Source organism: Simochromis diagramma, unplaced genomic scaffold, assembly GCF_900408965.1.
Source record: "Simochromis diagramma unplaced genomic scaffold, fSimDia1.1 OVJJ01000483.1, whole genome shotgun sequence".
NCBI classification, from domain to species: domain Eukaryota; kingdom Metazoa; phylum Chordata; class Actinopteri; order Cichliformes; family Cichlidae; genus Simochromis; species Simochromis diagramma.
In genome coordinates this window covers 2,794,967-2,811,551 of record NW_024386835.1, presented here as the reverse complement: position 1 = coordinate 2,811,551, position 16,585 = coordinate 2,794,967, and the positions used below count along the sequence as shown (strand labels likewise).

At 39.9% G+C, this 16,585-nt stretch overlaps 1 protein-coding gene across 4 annotated transcripts in view; it reads left to right on the top strand.

Annotated features, from left to right (window-relative positions):
* Positions 1 to 16,585, top strand: part of LOC120731701 (inositol 1,4,5-trisphosphate receptor type 1) — a 76,271-nt gene that overhangs the window by 35,848 nt on the left and 23,838 nt on the right. For 2 of the 4 annotated variants that reach the window (XM_040028834.1, XM_040028835.1), the window contains 4 exons: positions 164 to 202; positions 9,962 to 10,009; positions 11,615 to 11,747; positions 15,180 to 15,370. In XM_040028834.1, the coding sequence (XP_039884768.1) occupies positions 164 to 202; positions 9,962 to 10,009; positions 11,615 to 11,747; positions 15,180 to 15,370 (411 nt within the window). The remainder of the gene's footprint in view (positions 1 to 163; positions 203 to 9,961; positions 10,010 to 11,614; positions 11,748 to 15,179; positions 15,371 to 16,585) is intronic. The other 2 variants (XM_040028836.1, XM_040028837.1) reach the window with 1 other exon arrangement.

The window sequence follows — 16,585 nt, the reverse complement described above, 5'->3', positions numbered from 1 at the left end:
ACTGCTCATGGATATGGCACTGTATCTGTGCTCCTGAATTAGATTTTTTTTCAGCAGTCTTAACTCACTTAACTAACATGACATGCTTTATCATTGACCTCTGCCTTAACTTCCTGCTTCCTGCATTGTTATCTAACCCCTGAAACCCTCTGTTCTCTTTCAGCTCAGGGCCTTTGATGATGAGATGGATATGCCTAAGGTTGTTTCTCTTTATCTTCCATTCATGCCCTTGTTTCCCAGAGCATCTGTTACATCTGTGAAACTATATTAGCTGTACTTTAACATTAGCCTACTGTAGCAGCTGCTTTGGCTGTGTTGTAGTTAGTGGGGGTTTGGGCACAGCTGGTAACAAACAGTCATAGACCAATTCTGTCTTAAACACCTGCTGCATTGTCTGCTATAAAACGGTGTGTAGATCAACTGAAAACGTGAGAAAAAAGAGAGGCTGGGAGATGTGTTCTGTTGCTGACTGCAGGTTGCTCAACTGAGCTTCCATTTTCCAAGGTAGTCACTTACTGGTTGGGCTATGTGCCAGTGCTATATTTTTATCCACTCAGTGTCCTTGCACTGTACATGACTTTCTGCCAAAGTGTTGGTTGAAAGTCATTTTTGCACACATTTACTGTATTCAGGTCCAGTTAAGGGAGTTATCTTTTTATGTAATAAACTGCAGCCCTGTGAAAAGCGGGGTCAAGAAGTTATATTTTGATATAGATTAGCTACAAGGGAAGACTATAGAAATAACACAATTTTACAGAAACTGAAATCATCTTTAAGATTAACGGACTGATGCAACAGAAATACTGATAAGAGAAACAAACTGACAAAAAAACTGAATAGACATGAGAGTGCAGAATGCAATGACCATATGACAAACATCACACAAAAAACCCCAAACACTAAAAAGCTGATGATAATATAAAGATTAATGTATTAAAACCATGAGATTTCCCATTGCTTAATTTCCTCTCACTCTGTTCTCACGAAGATTATTCATTGCCCTTTCCTTTTTATATTTTTATATTCCTTTGGGAAGGGGGGCTGGGTGTCTCCCCAGTATCTCCTGCTCCAATAGGGGGCGCTCTGACTGTGTGCGTGCTCTGTATATGCGCCTATTAATGAACGTGTTGGGCTGTGAAGGGCTGAGGCAGTCACTGAGGCTGTGTCCTAGTTTTCCTTGCTTGCGAGCTGCACGATTCCTGGGTGCCTGCCAACTCTGGGCTGAGGTTACATAAGAACCAGGCTTTTTTTTTTCCTGGAACTCAGCCCCGCCGCTGATGTGTGACCTTCAGCAGTAATTGCCAATAAAAGTGTTGAGGAGCTGTTTATCCACAGAGCAGTTGTGTGCGCACGCATACATGTGCATGTGCACACCTGTGGGGGGGAAGTGAGGTGGGGGCTGTATGAGTTTCTCTCATGTGCTGCATCTCTGTCTGGCTGTCTACACGTGAAAAGCTGCTCCTGTGTAAGAGTGGCAGGAAAGTGGAAACCCGTGCCGATCTTCATATTTCTTCTCACCTCTTCCCCCTTTTGGCCCCATTAAATCATTGTGACATAATTCCTTAACTGCTCCAAATACCCCCCCACTTCCACTCGCACCTTTTCTCACATGGATGCAAACACACACCCGCTCTGTGTAAACGTAATGAAGTTGGCTGTGAATGTTTGCGTAGGTGTGATATGAAAGTGCGTAGCTGGCTCTTGTCTCTTCTGTTGATCTTTGAGCAAAGCAGAATAGCATTATATATGGTATAGAAGAAGGATACATGTTTGTGCGTTTGTGTTTAACAGGAAACAGAGTTTATGTGGGTCACATGAAGTCGATTTATGCAGCAGTGTCTGCAAAGTATTATGGAGGCATTTTTTGAAATGGAGAAATGGAAACACAGACGGCCCGAGGTATATTTCTGACCTCGCTGATGTGTGCGTACTATCCCATTGCTAAATGTCAGCGAGATGAATATCAGCTTAATTCATTGCTCTTTGACTGTCGGAGTTATGTAAGAGCCAGAGGAATTCAGGATACACAGTGTTAGGCTTTCTACTCTCAGGCTTCACCTGCCCTGATGTGTGTGCGTGTGTGTGTGGTCTAGTCAAAGCAGTTATGCAAGCCTTCCATGTTGGAAAATAAGGCTTGTATCATCCCTTTCACTGCGCTGTTTCTTCCTGTGGCTTGCAAGAGTAATCTTGCTTTTTTGACTTGCTTTATTTATATCTACTTAACACATTTTCTCACAGCAGGTTTTTCCATCTCTGGTCAAGACAGAAATTTGTTTTACAGCTCTGGTATAGAAGTGGGTCAGCTACAATGTAAATGACAGAGCACAGCCTTTTAATTTAAGTCTGCTCTACTGTCTGCCCATAACAAGCAGTCGAGTGGTAAACCCCAGTTTTCATGTCATTCACCGCTGGTTTAAACATGACTCAGCCTCCACCTGCAAAGATGTGTTTATTTATGCACTGTCAGAGAAAAAAGAAAACACACACACGTAAATTAGAATGAATTTTTTGGTACGCGCATGTGTGTCCGCATACTTTCTTCCTTTTATGTTCAACTGAGAGGTGTGAGACTGATCGAGGGGTTTGCCCTGGGGAGATTCCAGTTTGGTGGAATATACTGTAGTTTGGGCGGATGTGGCAGACGTGAGGGGTTAGCCTGTGGTCGTTGTGGTGAGGTCGGGGGGTGGTGAGCAGCATATATCTACTCTGATCAGCGTTTTGCATTGTGGTTTGATGTAGTGACAGGGAAAACATGTCGATAGACTTGTGAAAGATGCTGATCCTCCAGCGTGTGCATGCGTAGCCCCCAACCTGATGCTGAACTTTATTATATCTGCTGCTGGGATCAGCTGTTGTGTTTGTCAAAAAGGCTTAACACTGAGAACCCAAGCCACGTGTCATATCACACCTCACTCGATAATACTCTTCATATGAAATAAGTGTTGCAATGAGCAGAAGGCATAAGCTTTTTGATAATCATCAGAAGTGCTGGAAACATTAGAATCAGTAGATTTCATAGGTCATAGCTGCTGCTTATGCACAGATAATCATTTTAAAACCTGCAAGATTCAGGCTAGACTTAATTGTGTCGCTTTTTGATGCCATGTGCTAAAATCCCACTATTTGCATTTCAGCTATTCCAAAGAACTCATGAGTATATTCTGTGTTTTCCCTTTCTTCTTTTCTTGCTGTGTCTCCGTCTGTCACTTTCTCTTTCTTCCTCTGTCTCATTGTGCTTTTTCACCCCCACCCACACGCACACACCAACAAACAAAATGCGTATCTCATTTTGCTGTTAAGAAACATGTTAGAACACATTAGAACGGTCACATAACTGAAAACAGTCCTGCTTTTTATTCTGATTTGGGGAGATATTCTTAACTGTGAAGATGTTATGTTTAAGAGTAAAGGGTTAGAAACCTGTATTTTTTTTTTAAGGGCATTTATATATGTGTGTGTGTGTGTATATATGTGTGTGTGTGTGTGTGTGTGTGTGTGTGTGTGTGTGTATATATATATATGTGTGTGTGTGTGTGTGTGTGTATATATATATATGTATGTATATATATATATATATATATAATAAAATATTAGGGGTGCAACGATACACAAAATTCACGGTTCGGTTCGATACTTTGGTGTCACGGTTCGATATTTTTTCGATACAAAAAAAAATGTTCATGCCTTTTTAATTTGTCATTTATTAAAATTATAAATATATATTTTAACTCAAAAGTACAGTTTTTAAATTTAACCCTAACCCTTGTGCGTGTTTTTTATTTTGACAGCGAATGCGCACCTGCGGACCACTTATGTGCAGCCCTGGTTATTTAGCTCGTCATATTGCAGCCACAGAAATTCTTTTGTCCATGAAACCATAAAGCTGCACTTTCTTTTTGCCTTATAGTCTGATTTGTCATAACTTCTCCGTTTTGTGGTAAGCTTTTCTTTGGCTGTCACTTCTTCACCCTGACCTGTCTTATTTGGCTCAGAAAAACTGAAATATAAATCCTGCTGCTTTTACACACGCACTCACATAAGCTCAGCGATTCTCTGCGCGATCAACCTCTCACAAGTTTAAGCTTGCTGCGGGAGATTTCACTTGTCATGTTTGCATAGTAAGCTAATGATTAATAAGACGATGTCAGAGGAATTGGTGCACAAATTATCATCACTCACAGATCAGTGCTGTCGCTCTCTATACACAGTTCGCACGATTGCAAAGTGAAAGCAAAAAAACAAGCGCAAATTCAAACGCGATTTTAATATGTCACATATTGACAGTGGCTCACCGATGCCAATGACATAATTACCCAGCTACATTTCTGAAAGAATGCAAAAGCATTGACATATTTTTCCTTCCTACAATAGCCCGACGGGCAGGGAAGAGATAGATTTTGGTAGCCCGACTGAAAAAATCGCTAGCTCCAGGACGTCGGGCTAGCGATATTGCAAGCCCTGTATCTGATTGAGGAATCACTCATCTTTGGAAAAGAGAGTTTATTACAGAGAAATGGCTCTTTCCAAAATAAAAGCTATACTATCCGCTTCTTCTGGGCTATATTCTCAGCAGCATAAGGAGAATCATGTGCTAACAGCTGTCTAAATGACTCGGCTAAAGTTAGTAGCATGCTTGTTGTTTTTGTCTTTGCACTAGGATGATGTCGGCGTAAATGTGCAGTCATATTCGTTGTGTTCCCACTAGTGCTTTCAGGTTAATCTTGTTGAAATGACCTTAACGCCACAACACGGCAAATCTCCGTTAACGAGCTACCGCCGATCGCTCCGTGCATGGGGCTACACGGCAAACACGTTAACGAGCTAACTGCGCTAACACACTAGTTCCCACCAATGTAATTGAGCATTGCATGGCACATCCAACATACTGTTTTACTTTAGTCCATGACTCGCTTACCTTCACGGTCATACGTCACATGAAAACCAAAATAATTCCAAACGCCAGATCTATGGAGTCATGTTGCAAGTAGAGCTTAACTTCTGTCTCGCTAGCTTGCCCTGCGCTCTTCCTTCTGACGATGCTGTCTGTGTTGAGCGCTCAGTGGATCTGCGCTCGACAGTGCAGCCTAGGCGGAGTAGTCAAACGCAGATTCACTGAGCGCTCAACACAGACAGCATCGTCAGAAGGAAAGTTGATAAAATAAATTACAAATGTTGTATTGTTCGATACATATGCGTACCGAACCGAAAGCACTGTATCGAACGGTTCAATATCGATACGAATATCGTTGCACCCCTAAAATATATATATATATATATATATATATATTTTTTTTTTTTTAAGGGCATTTATATGTATATATATGTGTGTATATATATGTATGTATGTGTGTGTGTGTGTGTGTATATGTATATAAATGCTATTTTAATATACTTTTTTTACTACAGGTCCAGTGTTAACTATGCCACATCAGGTATACTCAGGGTGTTCTTTAGCCTCCTCCTTTACTGCTTGACATTCATGTTAGCAATTTTTGCGTATCTTTGAATACTTGCAGAGCTTTTGATGACACAAAAATGTATGCAAAAGCCTTAATAAGTAAGTAGAAAAGTGTTGTACAGCATATATCTTTCATAACTTTTAAATATTGAATCCACCTGTCTGAATCTATTTTGGTTCAGCTGTAATCCACACAGGATCAAAAGTGCATACAGGCTTGATAGTGGTGCGCAAGGTTATACAGTATGTTTTAACTGCACAAGGTCTGTTAACTTCTCATATGCAATCCTGCTTGATTACAGTTGGTAGCTTGTTGACAGCACTCATTGGATTGACACATACTGAGAACAATGGGAAAGCCCAAAGACCTCAGTGAAGATCTAAGAAGTGAACATTTACACAAGTTGAGTAGGTCAGATTCCAAGATCATCAGTTCAAACAATTGTGTTTAAAAAAGTATGTAAAATTTTAAATGTATTGAACATTTCAAGATAAACATCACAAAGTGCTTCACAACAAAATTCTAGAACATAAAAACAAAAGTTAACAAGTATTAGTTGCTATTTGAAAGAGACAATGCACTTATTCGATGTGTCACCACTTTGCTGAGGTCTGGGAAAAGACCCAAAATGTTACCCTCAGATGGGTGGAAATTGGTTTGGATGTTCAGAAACAACCCAGTAACCACCAAGGCTCAAGCCTGACATGAACTGGAAACTGCTGGAACATCAGTGTCACTGTCCACAGTGACACTGATGTTCCACTGATGTTTTACATCGCCATGGACTGAGAGGGTGCCAACCAAGAAAGAAGCCCCTGCTCCAAAATCGACCCCTTCAAGCTTGACTAAAATTTGCAGCTGCCCACATGGACGAGACAATGAAAAGGTTTTATGGTCAGATAATGACAAGAGATATGCCCGCTGGAGTAAAAGTGAGGCTTTCAAAACTAAGAACACTGTACTGTCATGTATGGTGGCAGTAGTATCATGCTCTGGGTCTGTTTTGCTACCAGTGGTACTGGCAGATTGCTCAACCTCCAAATAGCTAGTCAGTAAAACTTGGACACAACTGTGTATTTCAACAGGAAAATGATACCACAAACTAATCAAAACAGGTTTTGGAAAGGAAAAATAAGCTAACATTAAGCTTCTGGAAAAAGCCTTCCCAAAGCCTGACCTCAACCCTATTGAAAGTTTGTATTCTACATTTAAAAGCCTGGTCTATGCCAGGAAACCAACGATTTTAAATGAACCCTTTGAATTCTGCCAAGAAAACATATGCCCAAAGCTTGTTGATGACTACCAAAAGCATCTGGTCCAGGTGCAACTTGCTAGAAACATTTAATCAATCAAGAGGAGTTTATGTGAGTATCTGAGCAAACCTCTGATCATCATACTCTTGAGTTCAGCTTCAGCTCACATGAATACATGAAAACATACTCATAGCATGTTTCTTTTTTTTTTTTTTATTAATTCTGTCTCTGCCTTTCACTGGTTTTCTTGTTGCCCACTGTGTTTTTGGTAACAGATGGCTTCTGCAAGCATCTCTGTGTCATTGGTTTAGTGGCCTGGTTTCTTTTAGAGTGATTATGTAACTCTAACCTCATCGCCCCTCTCCTGTCTTTTCCCCTCTCTTGCCCTCTTACACTGTCCTTTTACATAACAATGTATGCACAGCAGTACCTTATTCTGGTTGAATTTTTCCCCAGTGAACAGAAGAATTATATAGAGTTACTGAATTTTAATATTAATCTGATCTGAACTGCCACTGTTTTGGTTCTGCCAATAGGACTTTAGGAATTGAAAATAGGAACACAATGCATCTCTATATTACTGGAGTGGATCATTGCACTTTTTGTCATGTCCTACTCATAGCATAGTTCAAACTGAGAACCTCTCACCTCATTTGTATTTTCTCATTCCTGACTACCTGACAGTTGCAGTGTGATTTCAGTTTTGGTTCATCTTTGTGTGTGTGGGTGTGTGTGCGTTTTAGGAGGGGAGCACGGTGGGGGGAGTCTAAGTTATTAAAATGATAATTGTATATTTTGGAGAACAGTCCAGTAACAGACTTGTGACACTGCCAAGAAGTATAAGGACCAAGAAGTCCTTATACTTCATGCAGCAAGCCAACAATAAGCCTTAGGAACTGTAGGGTTTTCAGTGGCATCTAGGGTGCATATGAACATTAAAAAAGTTATACCTTTCTAATGCATTTGTATCATATGCACCATCAGGGATTGTAGCATCTAGTCCTTTTACTGAATCAGAATAAAGTAATTACTTCCCTTATTGAAGGCAATAATGGAAAAGGGAAAATATATACACAAGTGACCTCATGCATATATTTTTTTTATGAGTTGATTTCAAGCTAAATTGAAGTTTCAGCTGTCTGAGTAAGTGAAATCAGACTTTCAGATTTACTGGCTCTTTCACAGGAAATCCTGCATTGAGTTACTGTCCATAACTCAGAAAGGAAATACTATCTGCGGAAGCAAAGTGGAAATTTTAAAGTTGAAAGTAACGTTCTTTTGACTCATACAGTTTTTACAGAAAGAGTACTGTAGACTTTGTCTCTGTCACTCCTTCAGACGATGATCAAAATGGTCAGCATTAATGTTTTCAAAAAGCAAAATGTTTCTTTATCCTTCATTGGAGCATGTGATCTTTTAAAACAAACTTATAAAATATACTTGGATTTTTTTTTTTTTTTTTAGACAGAGCTGCACTTTTTTATAGTTTACTTGTCATTCTTTAAGCTATGATAAGTTCAGCTGCAGAGTTTTCATATTTAAAAAGAAAAGCCATATGAGAAAATGATATTGGTCTCCCAACTCAATAGTGAAAAACCATATTATCCAGCAGGTTGGACTATACTTTTAAAAAACTTGATGGCTCATTTGAAAAGTTACAATATTGTTTGTTTGTTTTTCAGACTAGGCTAAAGTGCATATCCTCAGTTTTAGGCTGGTTGCCCTTTTTCACCACTGAAAGAACTGTTTGAGGGGAAATGGCCATTTATACACATGTTATCCAAGTTGCAAAAATCCAAAATCAGTTGGACAGTTGACCAATAAATGTTTAACGGAAAGTTGGTTTCTGACTAAACGCCTTCTTTAGTCTTGGTCTCTGAGTCACTTGGATGAGTGACAAAAAGTTTCTCCCACTGAAAACGCTACATCCAGATGAAAAGAATCAACTTTTTGGATTTCCTTACCTGGATCCTCGATCATGCATCAAAACTTTTTGACTAAGAGTTAAGATCTGGCATTTAAACTCAAATAGAGCAGGCTGTTTGTATGAAGAGCACATACAACTGAAGATTTAAAAATGAACAAACTTGGTCAGAGTTCTCAATAATAGCTGTGTTGCATCAATTCAGAAGAAACTAGCTGTGAATAGAAAAACAAAGTAGAAAAAGAAAGGAAATAACAAACAAGCAGGTATGCAAGAAGCGCAATTCTGCTGAAAAACGCACGTTATGACTGATTCTCTGGATGTAGGCGTTGATGTTTTGTGGTCAAAACTGAAGAGAAGACATGACAATAATCTGCAAAGGATTCACTACAAGATGCTTCCCATAAGCCTCACAAAACAGGTCTGGTTACGGTTAAATGAATGTAAAGCTTAAGCTGTTGTGGCTCTAAATAAAACCTGTCCACTGGTATTTATTTGTTTTTTGTTTGGGGTTTTTTGCTGAATAAAGCAATAGGCCAACAGAGAGGTAGACAGAAACATCCTGCAGACTCAGATTTGGCCAAAAAAGCAAAAGGTCACTGGACAAGATTTCATCATTTTGGCGATTGGCTGAGTCTTTTATCTGATCTCAGTCCTACTGGGCATGTGTTTCACTACCCAAAGACTGCATATGAAATACCAAAAGCAAGAGTTTAAGTGAAGCAGTAAAGACTTGGAGGGCATCATCCTCAAGGGAGATAAAAAAAAAAAAAAAAACCAAGACTGATAAAGTTTAGAATGATAACCTTTATTAAAATTGAGATTAAGCATCTATTTTTCAATAGCGTTCTAGGCTGATATAGGCAGCATTAACCTAGCATGTTTTTCAAAGCCGAGCGTGTATTTGAACAGAACGTCATGGTTCATTGATTCAGTGGTTTTGTTTAACTTCATGCGTAAGTGTCTAAACACCTTTGAACCTTTAATCTCTGAGCCCAATGTGTGAAAAAGGTTACAGTTTTGTTTCTGCAGGGAATTCAGAAAATGAACAAAACATCCACTGGAGAATTTCACCACAGTCACCGCAGTACACATCTCCTATCACAGCTCTCCTAAACGTAGCCATAATGTTTCCTCGGTTTCTGACCTACCAGTAAAAGCATAGCAACTCACACCGAGCAGACCTTTGCATGGCCACTTGAAACAGCTGAATAGGTACAAGATGTGGTAATTAACCTGACAATTGCCTTCTCTGTGCTGCATGAATACTAACCCTGTGTTTGTATTTGTTCAACCACTATGCGCACACTACTCACTGCACGCAGCAGCTGGATAACAACCAGCCTGAGAAGTTGGTGGAGGACCAAAAGAGGGTAGGTACTTTTTAAGAGCATGGTAACCTAACTGAAAACCCCAACACTAGACAGATTCATACTGATATTTACATGTAAAGCAGTCATGCATATAGAATGAAAAATTCCCACTTTGTGATCTGATTCTTTTTGCCTTCTAGGGTTATGAGAACTCTTCTTTTAGTGTTTTAAGTAACAGCCAAGTGATCAGTCATGGTGATTGTGTAACTGATGAAGGAAAACATGTTTTTCCTCTGCATTCTCTCTCTAATGGTGTTTATGACAAAGCAGAGACTTTACAGAGCCTCAGGCATGTCTGTGTCTAATCAGTATTTTTAGAGGCCGCCACTGATGGGTTCATCAATATATAGGACTAATCTCCTAGAGAAAAACATTTTTCACATAGGTTTAATCACTGACCATTCATCCTATCATTAAATATGTGTAACAAGATATCCTGACTCCTGGCATCTTGCATGTAGTTATTACCAAATAAGCAGTGAAGGTTTTATTACCTCCAAAGGCCTTTCATATCCTAGAGTTATTGAATGTCTTTGAATGTCACAGAGAAACTCCTGTTTTACTTTTTGGAAGAATTTTTCAACAGCAAAAATGTTGAAGTAAAAAATAGTAGAGGTAAAACTTACAGGGGGACGAAGATGGATGAAACTTATTTTAGCGCAAAATTTGGATCTTTTTCATTTCCCAATAACCATCGAAATTTAATATTGATTTAGATAATGCTTCAAAAAGTTTGTGCCTGCTGCTTAATAGTGGCGAGTGGCAAGACTTTGTTATAGAGTTGCTTTGTATTGACAGTTTAGATAACCTCCTGTTCAAAATGCCATAAGGGTTTGGCTCATGCCTCACGACTCTAGAGATCAGGGAATAATTTTCTGACTCCATCTGATTGTGCTTTGCCGTTAAGCACGATGCATACCATTGATTAACCTCCAACCAATGAACAATGAGAATAGTGTTCCCTGCACCTCCTACATAAAGTAATCCTGACCTCTGGAGCATAACTATGGCAGCGGAGCTTACATAACTCCTCCGTCGTCTATCAAGGACCACCCACAGTTGATGATTTGCACATAATTGCACACAAACACAAAAAAAAATCCTTCTCTTTCATTTCCTTCACTTTATCCCATGGGAGGTCTGTCAGGTAGCTATGGGCTGCGGTTTCCATGACAACGCCAAAGTCGTGCTGCTGACTGCTCGACAGAGGATGAGTCACAGTGTGGGAGGGCTGGCCCCAGGTCTGTCTAAGTGAAAATCAGGACCTCACATTGTCACTACACAGAGTCACTGCTGCGATGAAACCCATAACAATATTGTAATGTTGGCGGTAAATATCAGAAAGTTTATCCTATACCTAAAAGTTTGTCCAGCACGGAATTTTAGGAATTTTTCTTTTATTAGAGATTTAATTTACTCTTTATTTAACTTGTCTTTAGTCTGTATTACTCTGAGGCTGCGTTTTCTTGCAGTCTTCACAGAGAAAAGAAATGTACAATGCATCATTAATGATGCACGTTATCCCGTTACACAAGCTGTTCTTTATTTCTCTCTCTCCCGCCACAGACATCACATCATTACGTCCTTCTCTGTCTTCTCTTGCAGGGCGAGGTGCTGAGACAGATTCTGGTGAATCGTTACTATGGCAACTTCCATAGGAGTGGTGGGCGGAGGGACAGCCTGACGTCATTTAGCAATGGCCCCCTCGGTCAGGTTGGACCGGGCAAAAGCCAATCAGGTGGGACGCAACGACGATTGTTACTCATCTCTGACAACCAGCATAGAAGTTTGTTGTTCATTCTTTTCAGTGGTGTTTTCTTCCTGCATGAAAGGCCAAGGAAACCCATCTTTCAGTATCTCTAATAGACCTGGTGTCTGTGTGAAGCATTTACCAAACGCATGCTGCTGAAGAGGAGGGGGATTGTGCTGCCAAACATGACTACAACTACTATTATTTAAGATCAAAGTCTAGATGAACCTTTTGCATTTTTTTCCCCTGCCTCTGAAGTTGTAGTGTGGCAAACCTCTATTGGGGTTGTTATATAAGGATGGGGCTTTATCTGTCTGGCCTTGAGCTGGTTATCAGCTCCTGAGTCAGGCTGTGAACTGCCCTTTGAGCATGCAGAGCAAAATATTCTTATCACTACCTGATAACATTGCTACTTTTTTATTATCTGCAGTCAAAATACTAAAGCAATGTGTGTATTTTCTTCTGTTTTTTGAGCGATTGGTTGATTTTTGCCATGTTTGATGTAAGACATTTTATCATAATATAGATTCGGGGGACACACGGACACTGTGCTGGTGTCGGTACAATGTACTGTGAGTCTGTTAACCTAATAATCTGAACACTTTCTATCTGCTGTGGCAAGAATGCTACTGAACAATAATAATAATAGACAAAAGAGGACACAAAATATCAACAGAAAATAAATGCAATTAAGATATTAAAAAAGAAAAAAGAAAAAAAAGGGCAATAACAGTAAAAACCACAAAAAACCAACTGTTTTGACAAGTGATTTAAAGGACATCACTGATTCACTAAGCCTTGTGATAAGTAGCTCAGATGTTTGTACAAAAGCTCTTTCAACAGGAGTCAAGAACAGAGATGATTAAAGTTGTACCCAGGTCTCCATCTTTCCCTTTTGTGCCAACATTTTGGCAAACTTCCAGTCAGCAGGAAGTAAACCCATCCCCTCCATGATCCACTTTTTACTGTTGCTAGGTGACAAGCTGCTACTTCCTGTGAAAACAGACTTTGCACCTGTTGCAGAAACAAGAGCCACACTGAGATTCCATATGTAGCCTGAAGCTTGGGCCTCAAGGGGGGATGTACAGGCAAAGGCTTGTACAATGAATCACACCACTGGACAGTTGCACTGCACAGGTGGTTAGTAAAGGATTGATAGCACGGCATGTTTGGGACCTGTTTAAGTTCATCTTTTTGGACTCTTTAACAAAGAAAAAAGTTTGTATATTTTGCAGTGAAAAACTAAGTACACCCCATGATTCAGTAACTTTTACCACCTTTAGCAGCAATAACTCAGTTCATTGAGATTCATGGGTGCTTGTTTTTGCACAGCTCTCTCAAGATCACATCACAGCATTTCACTCTGGTTGAGGTCTGGACTTTGATTGCTGTGCTTTGGGGTCAATATCCTGTTGCATGACCTAGTTTCAGCCAAGCTTTAGGTGTCTAAGCGATGGCCTTGTATTTGACTAACTTAGTGACTGCAACGTGCCCGGGTCCTCTATCTACAAAACAAGCCCAAATCATCACCCCTCCACCACCATGCTGATAGTTAGTGTTTGTGTGGTTGATTGTGCTGACATGCTGTGTTTGGTTTTCTCCAAATTTGACACTTCGCATTATTACCAGACATCTCCACTTTGGCATTATTGCCAAAGTGGAATGGCATCATTATCTGTCCAAAGGCCATTATTAAAGAAGTTATGGTTTGCTCAGATGTAAACCTAAACCATGCTGCCTTGTTATTTTTAAATAAAAGAGGGTTTTTCCCGGCATCTTTTCTTCTTCTCTTCAAAAAAGGATCTTTCTTCAGTCTTTTTCTGCTTATACTGTCGTGAACTTTAACACTTAACATATTAACTGAGGTCTGCAGAGTCTGCGATGTAGCTTGGCATGAATTTGGAATATCCACGACTGGGAAGATTGTGCCATTGTGTTTACACACACCTGTATATGCCAGACTAGCAAACTGCTAAAACCTCTGATTTGACAGTGGTGGTCACACTTTCTGATGACTCACAGCATTATTAAAGCAACAAAAAGTTTTGAGCACATTATATTTCTTATTTAATTTTAACTGTGTATGTATACTGTTGGGTCCCTGAATATTTGGAAAACAGCACATTTTTTAGAGCTTTGTCTCTGTAAACAACCACAGGTTATGTGATGGAAGTGAAGACTTTCACCTTAAAGGGATTTAACCAAAATATGGCATCAACTTAATAGAAATTATATAGTCCTCCATTTTCAACTGTCAAAAGTAATTTGACAGTTGACTCACAAACAGATTCGTGGCCAGGTTGAGCCATGTTCCCTCATTATTCCATAATGAGGGAACATGGCTCCGTATAAAAGCAGAGTTGATTCCAAGTCTTGAAATTGAATTTGGTAGTGTCTTTGGTGTGAAGTCCAAAGACACATTGATGCAAATGGAGAAGCCATCGTTAGGTTAAAAAAGCTAAATAAACCCATCAAAGAGAGAGGAAATCATTTTGTGATGACCAAATCACCAATATGCAACACCAAAAGATTTAAAGGACCACTGAAGACAAAGAAAACCAATGACTGGAGAATTATTGCTTGGTTAAGAAAAAACATCTAGCCACTAGCTACATGAGGAATACTCTCACAGAGCTGCATGCTGAGTGAACGTCCTTACACACAGGCAGGTTGTCAAAATCCACAATCAGGAGTCTTCTTCGTGAATGGCAATACAGTAAGTTGCAAACTACTGATTACACTTAAGAACAGGAAGGCCAGAACGCATGTAAAATTGCATTGTTTGTTCATGAAGCACACCACATGATCTCTCAAATATTGTGTGGGCAGCGTCAGAGAATGAGTATCTATGGCTGCAAGTACAGTAAGTTCACCAGTGTTTTAGGCAAAGAAATAAGATGTTCTTCAGTGGCCAAGTCAGTCACCTGATGTCCACCCAACAGAGCGTCTCTTCACTTACTGATGGCAGAAAAAACCCTAAACAAGCAGCAACTGAAGTCATTGACTTCCTTTGATTTCCATTAAAGTATTAAAAACCAAAACTGAAAATTTATTTAAATTCACACAAGACTGCAATTACTGAACAAATACTACAATACGTCAACACTGCAACTCACTTGCATATTAATTGTTTGATTTAAAGCGCACTGTACTGGTGTAAAGATGAAAAGAAAAAGAAAAAAGTCCAAATACTTAACCTCACTATATGTTTTAATTGGACTATAAATTTACTAAGAGCAAAGTAGTGTTTCTCTGTTATTATCTCCAGATGATTTAATAAGCTGTTAAATGGTTATAGTTGTAGTTCCCATGTATTTGCAGGAAATTTTCCAAAATAAACCAGATTAGAATGAAAAATGAACGCCACATGTCTGATATAGCCTGTTCTGAATTGTCCCATTGCCTCATCTCGGTCTTTAGGTGGATTAGGGGGACATGGGGGCCTGAGTCGTGGGGAAATGAGCCTGGCAGAGGTACAGTGTCATCTGGACAAAGAAGGAGCCTCTGACCTGGTTATTGACCTCATCATGAACACCACGAGCGACCGAGTCTTCCAAGAAAGCATCCTCTTAGCTATTGCACTACTGGAGGGTGGAAACACCACCATCCAGGTCAGTTAACCAAACATTTCAACCTTAAGAATATGGACTTGTGTCTGTTGTCTACTGCGAAACAACTGATTTGTGTATAAATCTGCATCTCACTTTAAAAAATTATACACTTTAAATATGATCTGCTCCAATACGATCAGTGTAAAGAGCACTGTGTAATTGAGGGAATTTTTCATCACTAGACAATCTTCAGTAAGTGGGTCAGTGTGCCACCATAGCTGCACATGTACATTACTGTGGCACCTCCCCCTCACGTCTAGCCCTATATAACTTAGCTGGGAGACCAGACCAGCTGCTAATAATGTCAATAGTAGACCTAAAGTAGACTTTGGATCAAAAATGTTCATGTGTTTCTGTTTTTTCATTTTAGAAATTCTTAGGTGTGTATTGGGTAGTTTAAATAAACTCTCCTCCTTTCGGGTTTAGCCCGAGCTGCTCTGTTTCCCCCACCGTCCATTCTTCCTATGTCTGTTGTTCTGTCAGTGGATCCCCATTTTTCTGTTTGTGTGTCCGTCTACGTTGTGTAAGCAAGGAGCTTGCATAATCAGATTAGAGGAAGCCACTGTTTCAGAGATAATGCATTGGCTTCCCACGGCTGCTGCAGAGCCACATCACGTGATCCGTCTGTGTTACATAAGGTCTGTGTGAATGAACAATGAGGAATGTCTCAGCCTTCAAAACATTCCAGCCTCGCTCCCTTGCGTTCTCTTGCTGGCCCAAACTGGGTCACGCTGGGCCTCCGGAACTGGGGCAGTGGGGAGAGAGGGCGGAGGGATGAGGAAACACAGAGCGGACTGAGGAGAAACTGGAGCTCCTCTTACCCTCGCATTCTTAAGTTTGTTCTGGAAAGGGAGATTTATTTGCAGGGAAAGCTATCCTGCAGTGCTAGAACTGCACCATACAGTGCAAATATTTATGTTCTTTTACTTACTGGATGGCTTATAAAGGAAGCCTGAGATAAAAGCCTCGTTTCATCTCTATAAATACAACAATGATGATTGTGACTGACAGCTTAAAGCTTGAATTTGAGATCAGGCGTTTCTTTTGTTCTCTCTCGTCTCTTCAAGAAAGCACGCCATGGGAAATATAAGTGGGGTTGTGTGACTGTCGTGCTGAGCTGAGCACCTGTTGGATCTTGGGTGTCTTGTACTCACGTAACACCGTTAACTATTTACTCATGGCCTACATAGTGCACAGAAATAAACCACACAGAAT